Raw genomic sequence first — 22,789 nt, 5'->3', positions numbered from 1 at the left:
ATCCTTTAGTACTCAGGAGTTACTGATGAATGTTGATGTGGCTGTGTGAAGTTGCCAACCAGTTTCAAGGATTCAGATTTAAAGGTGAATATTTCTCCCCACAAGTGTTGCATGAATAAATATGCTGTTGAACAGGTGCTGTATACCTGATGACCCCCCCCCCACACTATTATACCCATTTATCAGACTACAATAACAAATGCATTACTAGTTGTGCAGGACAGAAAACTCCAGTGTTTCTTATCTTCACGGTTTCAGATCTTGAAGTTAAGTAGCTGCATGTCTTTAAATCTTTCTAACAAGCACTTAGAAATGTTCACACACTTATGAAGTGCTGACACACAGGTGATCTTATAGAAATGTTTTTTAAATGGAACATTACTTATCGGCAGCTACTGATCTGCATGTCCTCCGTTTGCCAGTCCTCAAAATCCTCAAAGAAACGTGCCACAGAGGACATTATCTTATTTTCAGGTTCCATTTTATTTTTTTTCAAGTAAATATAACTTTAACTAAAAAAAAATTTTTTTTTATTTACCATGTAGTTGTAAGGCAGATGAAAAAGTGTGTTGGAGATTTTTTAAACATTTTTTTTCTTTTAATTGCAAGTAATAAAATGTACTAACATGTATAAACATGTATGACATGAAGTCAGCGTGAACACATTTTACAAACAAGATTATATGAAAATAAAAGATAAATATATTGAAATGAGAGAATAAATAGATACTAACAAAAGTTGGCAGTTAAATTGCATTATCAGGTATAAGGAATATGTTTAGTTTACTTAAACAACTAGATAATTTATCATTAAATGCTAAAAGTGGAAGAACAACTAGATAATTTATCATTAAATGCTAAAAGTGGAAGAATGCTTTTCATAAATAAGCATTTAGTTCAGCGAGAAAGATATAGATTTGGGGGAATGGGATGGGTTCTTATATTTGGACTTATGAATATGGAATTTGCCAATCAGAATTAGTATGTTGACGACTTGGTCTAAAAATTTATCAGTGCAATTATATCTGCAAATATCTTTGGAGAAATTGGTGGCTCGTTATTTTAGGTTATCTTATTTTCAAGAAAGATCACCTTTAAATACGAATATATTTTAATCAAACCTGTACGAAACACGCCAGCATTACAGTATATATAAAAGGTTAAAACAAACTAATAAAATTACATGAAAGTTTTGTTTTTTTAGTGCATTATTACTTTTCTAACAGTGATGATGAATTGATTTAGAGGAACATCTCTCGTATTTATCTTCTTATCTATCCTTCCTCTGTTGCAGTATTTAGCATGTTGCAGGTGTGTGAATGGCAGGAGAAGCACGTCGTCAGTGATTACAGCGCTGTTTCAGAAACATTTGACATTTGTTTCAAGTTCCCGTCCGGTCAGCTGGAGAACAGCCGTCCCAACTTGGGTTACTGCTCGCTGGGTCTTATTTTAGCCTGGAAGTCTGCTGCAGCTCTGGTTGTAAGCGGTGGGACGCCAGGCTGGTCGCCATTATTTCTCTCTCTATCTCTCTGTCTATATGACTTTGGACCAAGCTGCTAATTACAACCCTGCAGCCTGCTGCTGGTTGTAGCTTGTGGCTAGCAGGGGGCGTGTTGGCGTTTGGTTAGCAGCCCCGGTGTTTACTCATGAGAGTGGCCGCCTCGGGACGACTGGTTTGTGGATACGACGCGCTGCAATGGACCGGTGAGCCTGCAGCTGTATGGTTAAAGGTTTTACCAAATTACTCTTAAAATTAACTTGGAAAGTGACTTTTTATTACGACTGACACACTTATATGCTGCTGTTTATTCTAACAGAACACAATATCAAAGACATGTTCATATATCTGCTCACATTTCGTGTGCCAGGGTCATTTATGACACCAGTTTTAAAAAGTTTTTTTTTTTTTTTTTTTTTTTTTTAGTGCAAAATGCATTTGCTTTCTAACGGAATGCTGTTAAACTTTAGTTGATGTTTCCAAAGAGAACTGATGCAGAGTTCCTCTGAAGTCATATGATTTATGGTTTAAAAGGACACAGCAGAATATAACCTACACAAATAGTCTCTTTATCCAAGCAGAACAGCCACAGTGGAGCACTATAAGGCTGCCATGTTGCTGAGTGGTGCGGGTGATGCTCTGGGCTACAGGAACCAGCTGTGGGAGTACAATGAGTCTGGACCAGCTATTCATCAGGTCAGTGCGGTTCTACCACAGCAAAGTGGGACCTTTTGATTTGCCAGATTGATGTCAAAGATGAGGAGTTTACCTCCAATTCAAACAGTTTTTATTTAAAATGTTTAGTAAAAATCCCCTAGTTCAAAATGTTCCTCTGTCCGTTCTGGCTCTGCAGGAGTTGCAGGAGCTTGGTGGCCTGAAGAACATAAAGGCTGAGCTTCCAGATTGGCCGGTGAGCGACGACACAGTTCTGCATTTGGCAACAGCTGAAGGACTGGCAACTGGTGAGGTCAAAATCTCTCTCAAGCTGGGCTTCCAGCTCTTTGCTTGTTTTCTTTCAAATGACAGTTTGATTGGATTGATCAGACCTCATCAGAACACAACACGTCACACACTCCTCTTCAAACGCGCCAGCCAAAGGTTAAATCTAATTTCCAGTCTTGCCTTGATTTGCTGCTCTATTACAGCTGAACACAAGTGCAAAGAGAAAGGCGGAAATTCAGCTTGACCTTTGCAGTGATAAGGCAAACAACCATGTGCACAAATCAGATTCATTTTTAAAGCCTGCGGTTTGAACAAGTCGTCTCCCTCACAGGGAAAGTGGGGGAAGATCTCCTTCATGAGGTGGCTGCTCGTTATGTGGAGGGGATGAAGGACATGGAGGGGAGGAAACCAGGGCCTTCCAGCATTCTGGGTAAGTTTTGTTTATGAAACTGTGTCATTTCTACTTGTTGCAACACTAAAGGTGTAACTAACATATTCTTTTAGGCATTTCCCAACTCAAGCCTGGACAGGAAGGTGGCTACAGAGTGCCGTATAACCCTGAGGGCACAGGCTGTGGAGCGGCCATGAGGTCCATGTGCATTGGCCTTAGGTGAGTCATTTACCTGACAATGCTTACTTGTGAAAGCTGTCTTGTGTTCAATTTTGATTCGTCTCTCTGTTGCCAGAGCACTTGATGAGTTTGGTCTCATTTTTTATTCTGTTAATAGATTGTATGAATTGCTTTTCTGCAGGGTACCAAAATTAATGATGAAACTAGTCATCCTGAAACTTTTACTCAATAGGTTGTTTGATTGCACAGAAAATTACAAATTGACACCATCTCCTGGAAATTATTGGAAAACTGAGTTCTGTTGTCTAATAATATGATATGCATACTTAAAAGAGCCGTTCATCTTATTCACATTGAGGATTTGATTTTTTTTTTTTTTTTTTTATGGATAAAGACAAATCTTGGCTATCAGGCAGACAGAAAAAGAATGAACATTTAATTTATTAAACCAGTCAGTGCAGATTTCTATACTCCTCTAGAATTCATGCTGAAATTTTATTAAAGTTTCATGCAACATGTAGAGTCATTTGACTCTTCAAGTTTTTTTTTTCCATATTCTCCACATTTGGCAAAAATATGAATGTCAATAGAGACCCGACACCGCTTGAAAGCTAGAGAGGAGCTCTATGAATGAAGATAATGAATAATTGTTTCCTTTTGTGTGTGCTGACATCCTGAGAAAAATGTCATCAGTGATGAAGAACAAGGCATAATGATAATCATGATCCAGCAGTGATTGCTCTTTAAGACGATGCAATACATTTAATGTAAACAGAAACCTGTCCAAGTTTCTACAAGATGCAAAACTTTTAAATCTGGTCTGGAAACAGAATATTTACATATACATACATATATATATATATATATATATATATATATATATATATATATATATATGTATGAGTAACATATATAATATGCGTGTGTGTGTGGATATGTTCTTAGATATTTTCTCTGCGCCTATGCCGAAAAGGCAGGTAGGAGGAAAAAAAGCTGTGCGCTGGTAAACGTGGATAAAACAATGCTAAATTTAAACCAAATATTTAGACATGCTTTATGCACAGAGATGAAACTGTTTGAGCTCATGCACAGACTGTGCATAATATGTTTTGGTAAACCTGGGGAAAACTCCACAGGGCACAGTTAAGGTCAGAATCCAAAATAACTCCTAACTTATCTGGTGCATGTCAGACAGCCACTCTGCGTGTAACTGTGTTTACTGTTTGTTACTGTTTTTTAGAACTTGCAAAACAGAAATGAAATAAATATTTCTGGTGCCCAGCTGTTTTCATAATGCTGGACATTTTCTTGAGTCATTAACATCACTGTTGTATAAAATGGCAAATGTAGGGATTTTAAAAAAAAAAAAAAAGTTAACTTAAAACTTTATATAGTCTGTTGAAAATGAATAACTCTGAAGATGACTTTTGTTATTCATCAACACCAGGTATCCAAGGCCTGACCAGGTGTTGTCATTGGTGGGTGCTGCTGTGGAGACAGGCAGAATGACCCATCCTCACCCCACTGGTTTCCTGGGAGCTGTAGCATCGGCCCTTTTCACCTCGTATGCCATCCAGCGCAGGCCAATCACTACTTGGGGTTTGGGCCTGATCAACGAGGCTTGTCCAATCGCAAAAATGTTTGTTCAGGGTCGAGGCTACGCTGTGGAAGAGACGGAGAGAGACTGGGACTACTTCAGTGATAAATGGCAGTGGTAAGAGCTGCTGAAATGGGGCTTTTTTTCAGCTGTCACGTGGCGGCCACGGCATGGCGATTTAGGTTTGCAGCATCAGCAGCTTCTAGTAACCTATGTAAACTTCAAGGTTAACAGATGGTGCTGCGACTTTGTAAAATGCCCCTCAGTGTCGTGCGGGATGTCATTTGTATTCTAAACCACAGCCTGTGGCAGAGATAAGACTGATGGAGTAATTGATTACTTACCTATCTCTTTGATTGGGCAGCCTCTGAGTTCAGCAGGTTAATGTAGGTTAAAAAAAAAAGTCTTTTAATCTGTGATATCACAGTCTCCTAAAAGACAATAAAACTGTGCACAGGTACCTGGATACGAGGGGTCTCTCCAATGGAGTGGGACCTGTGATTTGGCCCTCTGCTTATGGCCCGGCTGAGAGGGATGAGGCCTACAAGAGCTTCAGTCTGTATGGATGGGCAGGTCGGAGCGGCCATGATGCTCCAATGATAGCATATGATGCTTTGCTGGGAGCAGGCTCAGACTGGGAGGAACTGATGAGCAGAGCAGGCTTCCATGGAGGTCAGTGGTTCAGTTGAAGAAAAGTGTGCTTTCAAGAAAGTATTTCCTAATTAATCTTTCATAAATGTACCTATTTAGAAAAATCCATCCCCAGCCTTGTTCATACTTTAGTATTAAACTTATTTTTTTGTGTGTTTGAGTGAATATTTGTCATAACCAGGTTATTTTCCCAGGTTATTTAATCAATGATGAAGACAAATGTTAAAGAAATAACAAGTCAAGTTCATGCAGATGGTACAAATAATGAATGATCCAGATGTTAGTGCAGAGTCAAGCTGCTGAAAGTTTCATTGTTGCCCCATTTATTGCCATCTCAGAAGTGTGACGCCATGCTAGGCACCCATCTTCATATTGGTGATGCAGACCCTACTAATTTCAAATGCTTTACTTTAATGATGATCTGGCTCTCCTGTAGCTGTGAAGTTTTCTCCCCTATAATCAATAGATCCTATTTATTATAAACTGACGTTGAATTAAGCCTGTAGAAACTGTCTCTTTGTGACAAGTCTCACTAAACTAATTAAAATAGACTTCAGATTTTACAACAACTTAACTGGGTAACTTTAACTGTGGGTGAGTCAGCTTGCACCCTGAACATAGATATTGATTGAAAGCAATAGAAATCGAAGCATTAATATTACATAGCATTAAAGCATGCAGCTCAAGCATGCAGCTAAAGCATGCTTAATATTTAACTAAAAATTGTATTTGATATTAAAAGGCATCTATTTTTCATTACATGAAGTTTTCAATGTTTCTCTTTATTAGAATGTAAAGACTTTCTTGACATGAACAGATATAGTAACCGTTGACCCAGTTTAGCCCTTTTTATACTGGCAAGAAGACTCACTGGTTTATGTCTCTTGAGTGGAATGATAAAAACAAACTGGTCTCCAGCAGCCTCATTTATCAACTGTACATAGAAAATGTTATAAATTCTTACACAAGATCAAACTTGTGTCAGCACACTGGTATGTACTGTCTGTTGATAAATCCTACCAGTTCCTAATAACCATGCTTGTGCTCATTATTGGCAATTTGCATTCAGAAATGCCCTAATTTTACCATATATAGAAAAATAGAAGTCACACTGAAATTGCTTGTTTCTCCTCAGTGATGGAAATATTATTTTTTCCCAGTTTGAGTTTCAGATAAACTAATCATCTGTTTAAAGCTCAGTAAAAATTCATTTGAAAAAATACCTCTGAAGCTCATTTGCAGGATATAAATATTTCACAATAATCTAAAACAATATGCTGCGTAAAAAATTAATGATGAATAAGCAAACGCCGCAGACAGAAATGAGCAGTAAATAATTTGGGGTCATGGAGGGATCTCTGAAAGGAGAAATGATTAAATCATCTGATATCAAAGTAATGCAAAATAAATGTTTGAGATGAACGAGACTTGGTGTGATGTCAGTTTTACACACATTCCCAGCATCATTATGGCATTTCCCTTTCATTGGTTTTGAATGATTCATGAGAAATGAATGTGGTTTGGTGTGGAGAAAAGACTCATCCAGCACAGATGGTGTAAAGCGGCTCAGTGATGGACAGGTACCGTCAAATCAGGTCTTTTTTTTTTTTTTTTTTTTTTTAAAGTGTAGGAACCAATTAAGCTACTTTTTTTAAATTTATTTTTTTAATTGTATCAACCAAGTAATACCATGCTGACATCACTGTGACCCCTGCAGAAATATTGCAGTTCCTTTGTATTACCATTAGCTTTTGTGAATATGCATTGAAAAATGTGCTTAAATTTACACATTTTTCTACACAAAAGCACAAGTTGATAAATGCCATGCTTTGGCCGCAGGCCGGTAGTAGTAGATGCAGGTTGTATCAACTTTATTTACCCTGAATAGAACCATGAGGCCTGTGTAGACAGATTCACGCTGATGCTGCTGCATTCAGAACAAAAATGAGCAGCTTCGTTTTTCCTTTTGCAGGATAACATCTGCAGACGCTAACAGACGTTAACTTTAAATGAGTTGAATATTTTGTTACCGATAGCTTATTTGTCGTCACATAGGCCAGACAACCTTGATTCAATCAGAAGTACAGCCTGCAGGATAGTGTAATGCTGTTCCTTCAACCTGTATGATTTGACTAATTGACTTGCTTAGCAGGTATATAAAGAAAATGTATCATACAGTTTTTGCATTTAAAGCATGTTAAGAGTATCTTAAAAAAGTCATAAAAGCCTGTGCTCATCTGCAAAACCTGAAGTCACACCCTTTCACTCACATGAGCTTTAGTCATTATGACACAGTGTATTTTACATCAAGACATGCAGCACACCAGCTGTTTCTCTCTACAATGTCTTCCAGGTGACAGTGACAGCACTGCTGTGATCGCCTGCTGCTGCTGGGGTCTCCTCCATGGCACCACGGGGGTCCCTGAAGGCAACTATAGCAACCTGGAGTACCGTGACCGACTGGAGTGCTGCGCCGAGCAGCTCTTCACCCTGTCACACTGATTAAAAAGTGACAAACCTGCAGCCCTGACTTGGTGTGTTCCAATATGCTGTAGTGAATGGAAACTAGGCCAGTCTGTCCTACTGATGTAGAACTAGCAAACATGCTCAGTAGTACATTGATCTGTCATTGAGCCACGAAATGAAATGTGTCGTCATTTTTGCCTGAAGGAGAAACACTGTCCCACTAACCTAAAGAGTCATTCCTGCCATTTCAGGACAGCGTGCCTCATGACGATGGCAGTCAGGCTGGTGTGCCGAGGGGTCCCCCTAGTGAATGTTTCAAACCAACAAGCAGAATGAACCCAAGCTAATGAGTGTGAGAGATATAAAATGTCCCCAAGGAGGCAATTACTTCATTTTGTCAAACCTGATGGTGGCGAAGAGCAGTCAGTTTTAACTGAAGTGTTCTTGCAGAAGCCTAATGAAAAAGGACATTTCTGTCTCATAACTCATGCAGAGCAGGAATACTTACTAATTGCAAGACATGCACGATTATTAATACAATAAATTTAATGAACAAATCTTTGTAATTGAGTTAAACTTTATTTTTTGGTCTTTTTTTTTTCTCCTTTTTTTCTTGTCCATTTTTATTAATTAAATTTCCTACAGGAGCGATGGGAGGGAAAGGGGTGGTTTAACTACTAGTTGGAGTTAAAAATTATTTGCTAAAAAAAAAACAAAAAAAACCCCTCTCCTTTTCACAACCCCCTCCCTTCAAGCTGTCCTCATGAGAATCCCGTAATAGTCCCGAGTTTCCCGTTTGTTTCATGGTTCTTGGGAAACCTCACAAGGCTTAAAACACATTTGTGGAAAAAGCCTGCTGCTGTTTCTCCATCTGTTTTTCACTCTCCCACTGGTTTTCCCAGCAAGGTGCCTCGTGTGAAAAGAAATGGGAAGAAGTTGGAGGGAAAAGCTCAGCAGCAGGAGTGGTTTGGACGCTGCTGCTGTCCTCTCATCTTCATCATTATCATTAAAAGGTCCTCCTCGTCTGGGGCTGAAACGGTGTTGTACTGATGAACAATATTACAGCAGAACAGTAAGGTGCTGGGAGAATTTTCCTCGCATTTCTCCTCTGAATGATTTCAGTTTGTTTTCTTCCTGGGCCCAATGTGCAGCAGGCAGGAGGAACAGTTCGGGAGATCATGAGGCAGAGGGATTTAGTTTCCAGCCGGATGGAATGAAGCTGGATGTGTTTGTACTTGCATTGCTGTGGAAAGGAAAACAAAAACTGTAAACCTACATTTAAAACAAGTGTCAGATTCAGCTTTGTGCAGGTCATACCTTGTGGGGGTCCTATGTAAAAGTGCTGGTGTGCTCCTTGCTGAGGTCCATGCTGTGGGTGCTGGTGCACACCACCAGGACCCTGCTGAGGAGGTGGCAACATTACTAACTGGGGCTGACCGTGGCTCCCTGAGTGGTGAGGACCTGACATAGGTCCCTGTACGTGGGCCTGGTGGGGTAAAACAAAAAAATACACACAGATAAAGGCAAAGTTAAAATGACTACAGTTGCATTCAGTGCCTCCATACATCAACACAGTCTGATTAAAAATACTGTATTTATGCCAAGACAGCAACAATAAGAGCCATACCTGTGCTATCTGCCCCAGGGGGTATGTTGATGGGATTCCCTGGTGGCTGTGGATGCTGTAGCCCTGAATGGGATAAGAGCCCTGTGGAGATGTGTGGCCTGGAGGCATGTTAGGTGGTGTTGGTGCTGACAAGGGACCTGAATGGTACAAGGACTGAGCCTGTGGGCCTGACTGGGCGTTCTGGAAGAAGAGATCAGTCTGTCAAACTATAGCTGTGTCTTACAAGAGATGCTGAATTGTGAAAGCGACCAAAACTTTTGTTCAAACTACATTTTTCTTTACTTTAAAGATACTTGTTGGATAATGCCTAAATTTATCAGAGGAAAATATCAGATTATTCTACTCTGAACAAATTCTGGGGATGTTTTTCCAAATATAAAATGTAAGCTTTAGTTGATCATATTTCCAATAACTGCATACAATTTATCATTCTGTACAGTGAGTACAACACAGATATTTTGCCCTCAAAAAATTATATATACATAGTGCCGTCAATCAATTAAAATTTTTAATCGCAATTAATCTCATATCTTGATTTAATTAATCTCATATTAATCACGGATTTTGTTTTTATCTCTAAATTTACCATACATGCACACAAAACCCTTTTGCAGACACTCACGGGCATAGCACGCCTGACATCATCTTCATTAAGAAACAAACATTTAAACAGGATTGAATATTTTGCAGGGCTCTAGCACCATTTTTAGCTTCTTCGGTTTATCCGGATCAGCTGCTGAAAGGTTTCTGCGTGTAGAATTATCAAGACATTTTTAAAATAAGCGTGCTCCTTTGCTAGCACTACGTACAGAGCACGCATCGGGAAAAATGACCTACCATCTGAAAATCCGACACAAATAACCTTCTAAACTCTGCCAGGAGGTGAATCACATGCTCTCCATCAAGGAAAAAAAATCACAGTATTTGTCTTGCTGTAGTGTTAAATTGTGAACGCTGTGCAAACCGCTCATTCAGCTGAACCGGCTGAATTTAACATCACTGTATACATTTATAAGTTATATTACGGCAAAAAAAATAAAAAAAGATTTACTATTCTTTCTAGGTTTTTTAACATCAACACATTATCGGAAATCTGAACTTTAAGCATATTTGCAGCAACGCTGAATAAGAAGTTTCATCAGGACATTTATTAAATCACTTTTCTGTCCAGCGTGTTTTTTCGTCAGATTAAGTTATGGAAAATTGTTCAGCGATGAACAGTGACCAGACTTCGTGGCAAGCCATCACATGTTGCTTAAGTTATTTAGTTTTTTCTACATAGCTGGTTCAACTGGCAGACAAACACCTTCCGGTACCTCCGGTATATAAAAATACAGGTACCTACGACAGAGCCATAATACTGGTTCTGACTTGGTACCGTCGTACCGAGTCCCGTGACAACACAACTCCTGTGCACAGATTATTTAACACAGCCAGTCTTAACAGAAACTGTCCATCACAGACTGTCATCAGAGGCCGGTTCACTGATGATCTGCACAGTGCAGCAGCTGCTATTTGAGACGCAACACATGTTGAGTGGTAACAAAGGGGTGCTATTATGGTATTTGGAGTTTTCTGAGCTTTCTACAGTGTTACAGTGTTGAATCCTCATCAGACATGTGAACGGCACTGTTTTTTATCATCTAAACACATGTTTGAGTTTGAGTTCCAGCACTCTCTCCGTTCGGTTTCCATGGCAACGAAAAATGCGTCGTTTTAGAGAGTTTTTTCTACTTGGAAATCCTTGTGACGTCCCGGAGAATAAGGTTTGGTGATTGGTTACCTTCTACTGGTTAACAAGGGCATGTACAAATACATCAGGCAGGTGGAAAACGTGGGATAAAGTTATTTCCAACGATGGCTGGTGAGTTTACCAAAGAGAGACATCCTGCTGCATTCGTTGCTGTGGGTTGCTGTTTTCCACTTCGTTTTCAGGGTCTGATTCAGGTTCCAACATGTAGGGCTGTATGGTATGTGTTGACATTGTATTTTGTTTTTTTTATTGAGTTCATATTAGTCTAATCCTTCTGTTTATGAGACGTTACAATGATGGCGAAAGCAGTTGCGGTGCGCGCTCCCGATGTAGTGCAGTGGCAGGAGGCAGGGCTTAATGCGGAAGAGTCTCAATCCACTCGTTTTGCCCACAGGCTGATCTGACAGCCTACGGAGAGGGTCGGTCTGAAGTAGATAAAGCGATTTGAGACAGTAACTCGATCAATCCCAGCCCTTCTGGGCTCAGAAATAAAAATAAATTAGCCTGAAATGCACATAATAGTTCCATTTTAAAAGCTTCAAAAGTAGTTAAAAAAAAAAAAAAACTAACAGAGATTTATCCAGAGAAGCAACTTTCAGATCTTTAAAGCTACAAAGACCCATTCTGTGTTCATTTCTGCCGAGTTAATGCATTAATAACGCATTACCTTTGACAGCCTTTCCTAACTTTTTTTTTTTTTTTTAAATAATAAATATATAAAATGTTAAAGTGAGATTGTTTAGTGTGATCTTATATTAAGCAACACTTTACAGATCAGATTGTAGTCCAGGTGTACTCTGGGGTTATGTTACCTGTCCAGGGCTGGGTGCAGCATGCTGTGGTGGAGGTTGGTTGCCTGTTGGGGTACTGGAGGGCTGAGGTTGATGAACTGCGCCCGTGTGATGAGAGAATGACTGCGGAGCTACAAAGAAAAGATTGAATTGGAAAAAGAATTTACTTGGAACTGAAAAGCTTGTTGTTAAGTACCGGTAGTTCATTTCTAGCTGTTATTATTTAAGATTTTGAAGGTTTCCTTTAAATGAAACTGCAGGTTACTTTTTTCTAGGGATTTCAGACCTTTCCATCATGTTTATCATTTATTTTAAAATTTGTAATAGTTTGTGCATCTTAAAAATATTGACATGAAATATGCATCACCTCCATGTTTGAAAATCCAAACCTATGTTGTTTCAGGTTATAATGATGTATTTTTGGACTTCCCACTCATTGTATTTATTTTGACTTTAGGATCCATCATCACTTACCATAGATGCCTTGCTGTGGCCCCTGAGATCCATCTCCCTGTGTTTGAAATTGAGGGCCACCTGGTCCAAGGGCTTGTGGATGAGGACCAGCACCTTGACCTATCATTCTGGCTCCACCCTGCAGCATGGGGTACATTGGCTGTGGAGGAGGAGAAATGGGAGAAATGAGCCATTTAACATATTAGCCTTCTATCAATATGTGAGTGACATCTGTTTGGAAATAAGCTTATAGAAAAAAAAAAAAAAGTAAAGCAAAACCGACAAATGATTTTATTTACAACTTTAAATATGCAAACAATTTCAAGGTAGCGTAACAGTGTTCCAGCTCAGATGCGCTACCTGTCCTGGATATGGAGTCATGGCCGGAATAACTTGCTGCTGGCCATACTGCTGTGGGTTGTACTGAAGGTAGGACTGAGGATAAGGAGATGCAACCAGAGGAGCCCCAGCCGCTGATGCTGCAGCTTGCAACATGGGTGCTGCTGAAGTACCATGATCAGAGCGAGAAGCCACTACTGAGCCTGGAGAGAGGAAGGAATCATTAAGACCACAGAAAACTAAAAGACAAGCCGCCTTATTTTTGTCATAATTTGCTGGCTTTAAAATTAATTTAGCTTTTTAATTGTTGTTCTGGTGTTATGCACAGACAGCAATGTGCACGGATTCTTTGTTTTAAGTCAAAATGTGAATTAGTAGAAAGGAAAACAAAAAACAGCCTGCAGTTACCTTTGGTCCTGGGGTATTTCCCTTGGCTGACTGGGGACATGGTGTACTGGTACATCGGCTGGGGCTGAAAAAAAGGGATTAACAGGTCAGCTCAAGCAGAACATTTTCTATATAATAAAATTTACTAAATAAGAACTTAAGAAACAGTCCTATTTGATTGATCAACATCAATTTAACATTCATCAGTCAATCCTTTTCCAATATTTATGCACAAAAAAAAAAAAAAAAACAACTTTCACATTTCCTGGAAGAATATGATGATTTTTGGGTTTAGTTTGCATACCTGCACAGGGTGGATCTGTGAGACGAAGGAGAGGTAGGGAGGATTGAAGAGCTGTCCTTGTCCACCAGGGTGCTGCAGCACCACCGGGCTTGGAGGGGTTGGCCGAGGTGGGGTGGGCGCGGTGTTGGGCTTTGTCTGTGTGATAGCAACAGGAGGTCAATAAATCTCGCCCTTAAGAAAGGAGATTCCTACGTGCTGATATTCATGTAATAAACATGTTTTCCTTTGTGTCAATAAAGTTCAAACGTGTTTCCTGCTGCAATACTGAAACTTCACGATATTTGTTTTTACTTCAAACCTTTAGAGGATTCAGTGGGAATAAACTGGCTTACCATGGGCATTTGAGGTTTGATTGGATTAAACTCTTTTGCATTTGGGTTTAATGTTGATTTCTTCACTTGACTAAAGGATAGAGAAAGAATTGTTACATTGATAAATAATAATGATGATATGTGAGAAAAATCCAATTTTGTTTACAAGGAGAAATATATATCCTCTTTGAAAACTCACTCTGCTACGCCTTCTGTCCGCTCTGTTGTCTCCGACCTGGCATCTTCACTTCCTGGTGTCCTAGCTGGCTGAGGGGTGGCTGGTGATTGCCTGTCTGAAAGCGGTGCTGCAGTTGCTACAGGACTTGGTGTGGTTGCAGCATCCTTGTTTGCATCCTCAGTGGGAGCTGGTGAGGGCTGAGGTTGAGGCTGAGAAGGACTGGAAGCTGGAGGCAGGGGTTTGGGCTCTGAATCTGACGGCGTGGACTTGGCTGCACTGGACTGGGCAGCCTCGCCCACTGTCGGAGGGGTTGCTGCTGCTGGAGAAGTCGGTGAGCTAGAGCTGCCTCCACTTGGCTGGAGCTACAAAACAGAGGTTGTGACAGTGAAAATTACAGACTTCAGAGTTAACAGTAACAACATTAAAAATGGGGGATAAATAAACTAAGTTGAATTTCAGTATTCAATAATACTGATTGCCATTTCTTTCCAATAAAACTGAAAACTGCACATTTTACTCACAGTCATTTTTAACACAGACACTATTATTAGGAAGCTCCCCTTCTTGTAAGTTAAATTTAGAGAATACCGTGACTGAGGAGTGATAGCTGGTTTACTGGCACTTTAGGCATCATTTAGTTATTGTAGATACTGAAAAACAATATTTGTTTCTGAGTATCTTGAGCCATTTAGGACAATTTGCTTTAGGACAGTGCGTTATCACAGACCAGATAACACACAAAAGACAGAAATGTTTTAAATGTCACAACACTATTTATTTACTTCAGCTGTTGAACAAGTGGGAGGTACTTTGTGTAATTACCACACGTCCAGAGTAATCAATGGACACAAAAAAATTTAGATAAAAAAAATTCTTACAACTAAGTGCCAAGTGAAGAATATTGATGAGAGTAACACTGTTATCAGATGTTTACTTAACCTCTTCATTACTATTGAATTGCCGGCAATCCAGTAGTACATTTTATCAGCATCCAGTGGTAATGAAGAAGTTAAGTAAAGACAAATCCCTGCCAATGTCATTGCTTCCTGACAGGCCAAGATTTTCTTATTTTGGACCACTAAAAGAAAGCTGAACTCTTACCCTGAATTCTTTGCCAAATTTCCTCAGCTCTTCAATCTGCGACCTCTGCTGAACTGAGGGAGCTAATAGTGGAAATAGAAGAAAGAAAAAAAAAAACAATTATTACAATGAAATAACCAAGTAAGCATGGCAGGAATGTCAAAAGCCTCTAACTCTGCACAAGCAGATGGTGGTTTGATTTTATTCTTTTATAGTCATACATACAAGGATTTAACCTATACCAGAATAAAGACTTTCATGACAGACCTTTGTTGCTCTTGTTATCCTCTGTGCTACTCGGACTCTCTGCAGAACGTTCTTTTGCAGCAGCACCAAGAATCTCATTCACTGTAAAGAGGACAAATAGAAAATACATTTTTTGGAGCATTATTCATTCATCAAAATCCCAGTCTTTGATGCAGTTTGATTCTAACCATCTGCAACAATTCCTTAGTGAAAGACATTCATAGATAATAATGTCAAAGATGGAAAATCTTTTCATACAAATCAACAATTCTTTCCTCTAGAGTAATCATGACAAGGTAAAAACAATTACAGTCTCATCAACAAATGTAAAAAACAGAAGGTAAGATGAAAGACAGTACCATCTACAGGGAAGAGAGGGGCAGGGCCAGAAGTCTTCTGGACAGGCAAGGAGACAGATGAAGTGTCCAGATAAGGCTTATCCTGAGAAGAGCCTGATTTAGGGGAACGCGTAGCTGCAAGGACATAAAAGATTTAAATGAGTGATTATGCAAGTTTTATCAATAAAATAAAAGAAAAACTAGACACTGATACCGAGTGATCTGGCTACAGATAATACCTGTGGATTGAGGGTGCGAGTTTTGAGTGCGGTTTGTTCTGCTTGATTGTGGTGGTCTTTGGGCTTTAGGAGATGTTCGAGCAGAGACTGAAAGACAAACAACTGGCCTTAGCAACAGGTACAGGTGACAAAACAGCTTGAACATTGCACAACTCTTACCTCCATTAACAGATCTGCCAGTGTCAGACAGCGAGTGTGGGAGGGAGTGGGAATGAGGCACTGCATGTCCTTGTGGAGTAGGGGGGCTGGCTGGGGATGTGGCAGCAGAGGCAGACGCAGGGGTGGGCGCTTGTCCACCAGGAGAAGCAGGTGTGTAGGGACTTGCAGGACCCGAGCCTGGGCTAGGGCTTCCTTGTGGGTGATGGGAACCAAAGGAGCCACCCCGACCTGACAGAGGGCTACTCCTTTCTGAAGGGGAGGCTCCAGGCTGATTTCCAGAAGCTGAAGGCAGTGGGGGTCTGGGGGAGGAGGAAGAAGAGGATGGAGGGGTGGAGCGGTAACCCCCACTTAGACGACTGTGCGATACAGGCCCACCAGGCCCTCTTTCAGCTCGTTCTCGGTTCATCTCCCTCTGACGCTGAGGTAGTGGAATGTACTTGCCCTCTCTGAAAAAAAGACAAAACCCATGAAACGTGTTTTAATAAAATCACTTTTACAAAAATATAAAATTCTTCTCCGAACATATAAAGCTCTCCATGACAAACCTCCATTGTATATTAAAGATCTCATAGTTCCATATATTCCAAAGTGAGCACTTCGCTCTCAGACTGCAAGTTTATTTGGGGCTCTCAGTGTGTCTAAGTATGATGGGAAGCTAAACCAGTTTGGGAGGCAGAGACCCTTTCTACCCTTAAGGTTAGGATCTCTCTCTTTTTTTCTTTTTTTTTAATAAATCTTATGGTTAGGGTTATTCTAGTTATCCCTTAGTGTAAAGTGCACTGAGATGACATTGTTGTGAAGTGGAGTTATACAAATAAAGCTGAAGTTGATTGAATATGGAGTTGAAATAAGTCATAAAACAGCACCAGTTTTAACACTAATTTAGTAGTTCACACAATTTTGTGTTATTTACATTTTGCAGCTGCCTGAAGCTGTTTGCGTCATCCCACGATCAGCCTAAACAAATGGAGTCTAGGTACTTGAATCATTTTTAAACAACAAGACTGAAACACTGGCGAGCTATTAAACTGTTCTGTAACCTCTAATTTGGAAGCTTATGACAGAGCTTTAACATTCAACTCTTCTGCTAGCACTTGTTCAAAGTTCAGAATATGTTGATAAAGCCATAATGTTGAGAAAAGACACGACAAAAACTGTAACATCTGTTTTAAAACTCCATTTCAATTCGAACACCAAAACTATCCACATCTAGATGAAACTGTTCAAACCAATTTATTTGTGTAGCTTTTACAAGTAAACATACTTAAATCTTGATATTTACAGCCTTTTACATTTTTCAGATCGCAATTAAATGATTCTTAATCACTGGTGGCCAGAAAAGTTGCAAACAGAATCTTTTTACTGACCGACACTATTCCCATGTGTGCAGCTACACTCACCTGGTGCTGGCTCCTGGACTGTCTCTGCCTCTTTCCCGCTCTCTGTCACGGGGGCTTTCCCGACCCCTTTCACGATCATTGCCTTCCCTGACGACAGCGCTGAACTTATCCTCCTCACTTTTGCCCTCTTCATTTTCAAGGTTTACACGATGGCGATACTGGGGGCTTGATTCAATCTCACTAGCCAGGCGTGCCGCACGCGCCTCCCTCTGCCGATACACCTCAGAGTTCCCTCTTTCCAGTGGAACACTACAAGACAGGAGAGAAAATTTATCAGGAAGAGAATGCAAAAAAATTAAATTTTTTTACTTCTTTTTTTTTTTTCTTCAAATGATTAACCTAAAAACACCCCCCAATACATTTAGATGCATCTTTGTGTGTGTGCTAGTTTATGTCATACAGTTAAAAATGTAAACACTTTAACCCTTTATGTGGCAAGTGACTATTTTTGATGACTTCCTTTTCTTTCATATTCAGGATGAAACTATTTTGTTTGTTGACGTAACAGAATGGAGGTCTTGGTACATACCAGGACAATTTTAGGTTAAAATTTCAAATTTCAAGGTAGTTTGTTGAGTGCCCTCTAAAGGGTTAAGGTGAAAAAGATGGCTACACTAAAAAACAGTTTTTTTATGTTTTGTATGTACATATTTAAAATATATATATAATTTTAAGAGTAAACCATAATATCCTCTACAGGTCCTGCTTTTTTAGTTTTAATTACAGCTATAACAGCAAAATGTTCTGATCAAACAACATTTTAATAAAATACACTAAATAGTACAAACCTCTGTATTCTGTCATTCTATAAGCCTTTTGACCTCTTACAGTCACCCACTCTATGTATATTTTCTATCCCATAAAAATCCACAAAGGAAAAGTTAAAAACATTAAATAAAAAAGGGGGATTTACAACTGGATAATTTCTATCACAGAATTTTGTGACATAAATTATATGACACTGCTATTAGAAATTCTGACTTCTAAAAGTTTCTTGGTAACTTCTCTACAGAGTAAATCATGGCAACTTACGTATACATGGAGAGGCTGGAATCGTATGTTGATGTGACTCCATATTTCACTTCATTGAAACGGAACATCTCATTAGCATCCCAGCCATTAGACTGAGGAAATAAACATAAGGGTTAATTATTTCAGAGATTAGTCATCAATGCAAAAAAGCATAATGGAGGACAAGCGTTAAAGAAAAGGCTGTGTGCAAATAAAACATTTTGTGTCATTTCATGGTCGATTTTCTCTACCTATTTAAAAGTACTGAACTTACTGCATCGTTGTCCAGATCATAACTCTCTCCATTGCTGTCTCCTCCCTCCCACCTCTGTAAAACCTTCTCCTTATGTTCTCCATTGATGCGACTAGAGGTGATGGCTGTGTCCGTAAAGGTGTCTATAGTCAAAAACAGAGATAGTCATACCTTTAAGAAAAGACCCCAAATTATTTCAAGATCTGCTTTTAGACTGCACATGAGCCCGACTGCAGCCTTCTTTAAATCATTCTGTAGAAAAGGAAAGACTTCAAATTATACATGCCTCCAATAATGAGGGGAAAACTCATACCAGTCAAGCATCGGTAACACTTAATGCTGGGTGGACACTGTGTGATTTCGAGGCGATTTCATCATGATTTTGCTGTCGCAGACCACACTGCGTCATCGTGGAAACATCGTAGCATCGGGATGTCCGGTCGGGAGGTCGTGAGGCGTACAGTGTGAGAACACTCACGAGGAAGGATTAATTGCTGCTACGTTCTAACGATGATGCTGCGACCTCCCGATCAAACTTCTGGCATGTCAGAAATTTTCGCCGTCACTCGTACAGTGTGAGTGGTGTTACGTCACGATTCTACGTGCGCACCTGCGCAGAAGACACCGGTGGAGCTTTAAATGACAGGCAACCCCAACTTCAGATGTGTGCGGTGGACACAGCCTTTAGAAGAGAGATTAGTAGAGCTATGGAGAGAACACAAGGTTTTCTTTTTTTTTTTTTTTTCGTTTCAGCCGCAAGACAGCGCACACAACTGCAACAACTTGCTGCCTGCTCGCCATCTTGTTGTCATAGGAACTAGGAACCTTTGTTTTTCGTTGTTCACACTCGAGCACGTCGTGCCGTCACACACCGACTGACGCCGACAAGTAGTTGTGGTTGTCAATAATCGTGGCTGACAAGAGTCGTACAGTATGAGTACACATGTCGTAGGTTCAAACAGAGTACAGGGACAAACCCGGTCGTGCAGTGGGAGCATTTCCCCGACAGTCAGATTTCTAAAATGGCACAGTGTCCGCCTGGCATAAGAGAGAAAATCCTGCTGACTGCTCAAGCGCTTAAAAGATCATTATGTACATCTTCCTTTAGAGCGTTTGAAAAATTATTAGCAATGAATAAGTGATTCTCTAAACATAGAAACAACCTAATGCTGTAAATCAAGAGGAACTTTCTGTCCTCATGCACTGCAAGCATTTGAGGAATGTATCCATATTCATACCTCTGGTGGCATAGTTGAGGTCAACATCTCTGCAGATCATTGTCACCAGATCTGAAGGACTGAATATCATGGTGTCTGTAATTTCCTCTCTTCTTGGCGGAGCTGATGGCGAGTTCCCTTCCTCATTACGCTTGTGTACAGCATCCACAGCCAGCTCACACTAAGGAACAGACATCAGGAATAACTAGAATTTGATGACTATGTGAACCTGCATGGCAGGTTTTAAGCAACTAAATTCAGATCATATTCTAAATTCACCTGAGCTTAGTGTTACACAGTTATTTACAGTATGTTAAAAAACTGACAGAAAGATGTCCATGTCTGTAATCAGTATATGTGTCTTACCCGGGAACTGAGAGTTTTGAATATGCCTTCAAACACATTCCCATTCTTTACTCTTATGTCACAAGTAGACCCCTGAAAGATAGAAAAGAAAAATACATTAATTTATTTGACCAGCAAAGCAACAAATTGTTTTCTGAATAAATTAGATCCAAAACTGTGACTTCGTTTCATATCTGGAGCAAGTCTGCTACAGGGTGGGGCAGCGGTACCCTATATAGACTTTGTAAGTTTGATCCTAAGCTTTACAGGTCAACGTGTTGAGGACATGTTGAGGACACTGAACTCTACATTGTCCTTTGATTTGATTTTTCAATAGTAAGTTACTGTAGATAACTGTTTTGTTTAATTAGTGTCATGTTTATATAAACTCTACTTTTTAAAAGTTACCTTTGACATAAAAAGCAACCATTACCAGTAGGATAAAATATGTAACGTAACAACTCTGAATACATAATATTTGGAAAAGGGCTGAGGCAAGCAGTTTTTCTGGAACTATCATGGTCTAGAAGGAATACCGACAACGGGACACATGACTCACCACCACAGCTGTGAGGAAATGAAGCATTCTGGCATTGTTGTACACACCCTCAAACACCTATACAAAGGAAAATACATACACACATTAAGACAAAGTTTCATGGACACATGTAGAAAAACACAGTTGCACAGAAAGTTCAACAACAACAGCAGCAAAAACAAGGTTTGCTAAGTAACAAAGTTGTTAGGAAAAGTTTATCCTTCATGTAAAAGCACACACTGCATTGAAAAAACTTCTGAATACCTCTTTTATTCAGCAGGCGTATTTATAATTAAACATTTTACTGACTTCATGTTCAACCTGCTGATCATCTTAAAATTAATCTTCAAAAATATCACAAGGATTTTCCATTTATAGTCGTTAATATATGTCTTGAAAGCCATTTTATTTGCTGCATTTCTTCTGTAAAGGGATACTCACAGGAGATGACTGGAATGTCGGCTTTGAAGAAGTTCGATTCCTGTAAGAAATTTGACCATTTAACCCGAGAACAATTTGTTTTCAAAGCCTGTCACGTCAATGTCATGACACACACACACACACACACACACACACACACACAAAGCAAAGAGTCTATGAAAAGCTTTCCTTAGAGCTCTAAGTTTCCACCTGCCGCTTATTACCAGCAAAACTGAAAGATAACCAAACCGATCTCTTTAGGATTATTATATCGGTTGTGAGCTTTATTCTTTCAAGCAAATTATAAATACATCCAGGTCAATATGTTTATAATAAATTCATATATGCTCATTTTTATCGCTACTAGCTGAGATTTCCAAAACAAAGGCGAAGCCACAAAGACAAACGTCTACGGTCATGTCAAAATAAAGTCAACACATCGTGCGGCTCATAAATCTCTGCAGTATCGCTTAAAATTTCTTTTTTTTCAAACTTTTGTTTACAAGAAAACACTGATAAATAACATTTGTTAGCATTTGTCTTTATACATTCCTGACGCCAGAAAAACTTCGTATCACCCCAATACTGATTTGCTGCTTCTTGCTTTTCACCAGTTAGACCCGCCTCGTTGATGAGGCTAAGTACAAATAGATCACTCTCATTGGTCTACACGCGTTGTCAATCAAAAATAAGTCGATCTCATTGGTTTTAACGAATACCCTATCCCCGAGACACGCCCACTTGGAGTATAGTGCTCTAACCGGTAGGCCTTTCAGGCACCGTGTAATCCCCGGACTGTCCTAACAACAAGACACCCATTTGCTTACCTTCCAGCCGGTGTCCTGCTGCCACTGTTGATGCCGCTGACTGGGGAAGACATACCGCCGGGGGCCGATGTTCCGTTAGACGCCTTTCTCCCGCCTGAGCCGGGTTGCTGCTGTTGTTTCAGCATTGCGAAGCACAAGGCTTAGACAGTACCAACTGTTAGCTAAGTTATTAAAACTAAAACCTCCAGAAGTCAAACTGCTTTACAAGACAACTACCTTCAGCAATACGAACAGTCCTACTGAGCGCAGAACCGGTATAACCTCAAAAAGACCGGCTACTGTAGCAAATGTAAACCAGTCGCTTGTGGCCTAAAATGTTAACACAAACCCCTCGATAATTAAATTAAATATCTCGTACAACTTGACAGATTTCCCCAGACTATCTACTTTTAATCCAATATGTTACGTCAAAATAAGTAACTGATGAAAGGACACTAGTTTCCGTGTGATGATTTAGCATTAGCTGGCTAACTTAGCATTAGCTTTGATCCTCAAGCTCACTTCGGGCGCTTTCCCTCCGGGATTTACTCTCCTCCCTTGTCTTGTCTCCTTAACTCTGGCGCCGCTGACTCCTCCGTTAAAAACTAAGGACTTTGACTTATTGTCAGTTCCCTTAGAAGGTTGAAAGTTTCAGGTTTCTTACTGAAAACCTGCTGCGGTCGGTCAACACCACCTTTCGGTAGTCTCGCTTGACTCAATCCGCGCGCGGCTGAGTAGAAACCGGGTGGAAGGGGGAGGGAGACCTTACGTGAGCGTGCGCTTTTCACTTAGCAATGAGCGCGCGTACGTGGAAGAAGTTGCGATCTGAAATTGATATTTGATGGATGCTAATGTATCTCACATATATA

General features: G+C 39.9%; 2 protein-coding genes across 4 annotated transcripts; one reads left to right on the top strand and one right to left on the bottom strand.

Annotated features, from left to right (window-relative positions):
- The first annotated feature begins 1,327 nt into the window (after window positions 1-1,327).
- On the top strand, window positions 1,328-8,247 carry adprh (ADP-ribosylarginine hydrolase). Of its 2 annotated transcripts, XM_079261021.1 has the most exons (9): window positions 1,328-1,704; window positions 2,080-2,194; window positions 2,352-2,460; window positions 2,772-2,870; window positions 2,945-3,050; window positions 4,459-4,725; window positions 5,066-5,280; window positions 7,613-7,793; window positions 7,977-8,247. In XM_079261021.1, the coding sequence occupies exons 1-8, from the start codon at window positions 1,697-1,699 to the stop codon at window positions 7,759-7,761; spliced, it is 1,068 nt and encodes a 355-aa protein (XP_079117147.1). In that variant the 5' UTR covers window positions 1,328-1,696; the 3' UTR covers window positions 7,762-7,793; window positions 7,977-8,247. The 2 variants fall into 2 exon arrangements, with proteins under 2 accessions (XP_079117147.1, XP_079117146.1); XM_079261020.1 differs by having other exon boundaries at window positions 7,613-8,196.
- An 84-nt stretch (window positions 8,248-8,331) lies between these two features.
- Window positions 8,332-22,638, bottom strand: LOC306771730 (ataxin-2-like protein). Of its 2 annotated transcripts, XM_079261018.1 has the most exons (24): window positions 22,443-22,638; window positions 21,942-22,051; window positions 21,136-21,175; window positions 20,716-20,772; window positions 20,178-20,249; window positions 19,833-19,992; window positions 18,616-18,737; window positions 18,363-18,454; window positions 17,331-17,579; window positions 15,931-16,376; window positions 15,772-15,858; window positions 15,554-15,667; window positions 15,216-15,296; window positions 14,970-15,031; window positions 13,890-14,230; window positions 13,712-13,781; window positions 13,380-13,514; window positions 13,097-13,160; window positions 12,710-12,891; window positions 12,371-12,509; window positions 11,918-12,027; window positions 9,353-9,532; window positions 9,043-9,211; window positions 8,332-8,968 (listed from the first exon to the last, which is right to left on the bottom strand). In XM_079261018.1, exons 2-24 carry the CDS (start codon window positions 21,992-21,994, stop codon window positions 8,919-8,921), a joined length of 3,075 nt encoding a protein of 1,024 aa, XP_079117144.1. In that variant the 5' UTR covers window positions 21,995-22,051; window positions 22,443-22,638; the 3' UTR covers window positions 8,332-8,918. The 2 variants fall into 2 exon arrangements, with proteins under 2 accessions (XP_079117144.1, XP_079117143.1); XM_079261017.1 differs by having other exon boundaries at window positions 21,942-22,638.
- Between the last annotated feature and the right edge of the window lie 151 nt (window positions 22,639-22,789).

This window comes from Telmatherina bonti (genome assembly GCF_933228915.1).
Source record: "Telmatherina bonti genome assembly, chromosome: 21".
Taxonomy (NCBI): domain Eukaryota; kingdom Metazoa; phylum Chordata; class Actinopteri; order Atheriniformes; family Telmatherinidae; genus Telmatherina; species Telmatherina bonti.
Note: the sequence above shows the minus strand (reverse complement) of the source record. Positions and strands in the feature narration are given on the sequence as shown.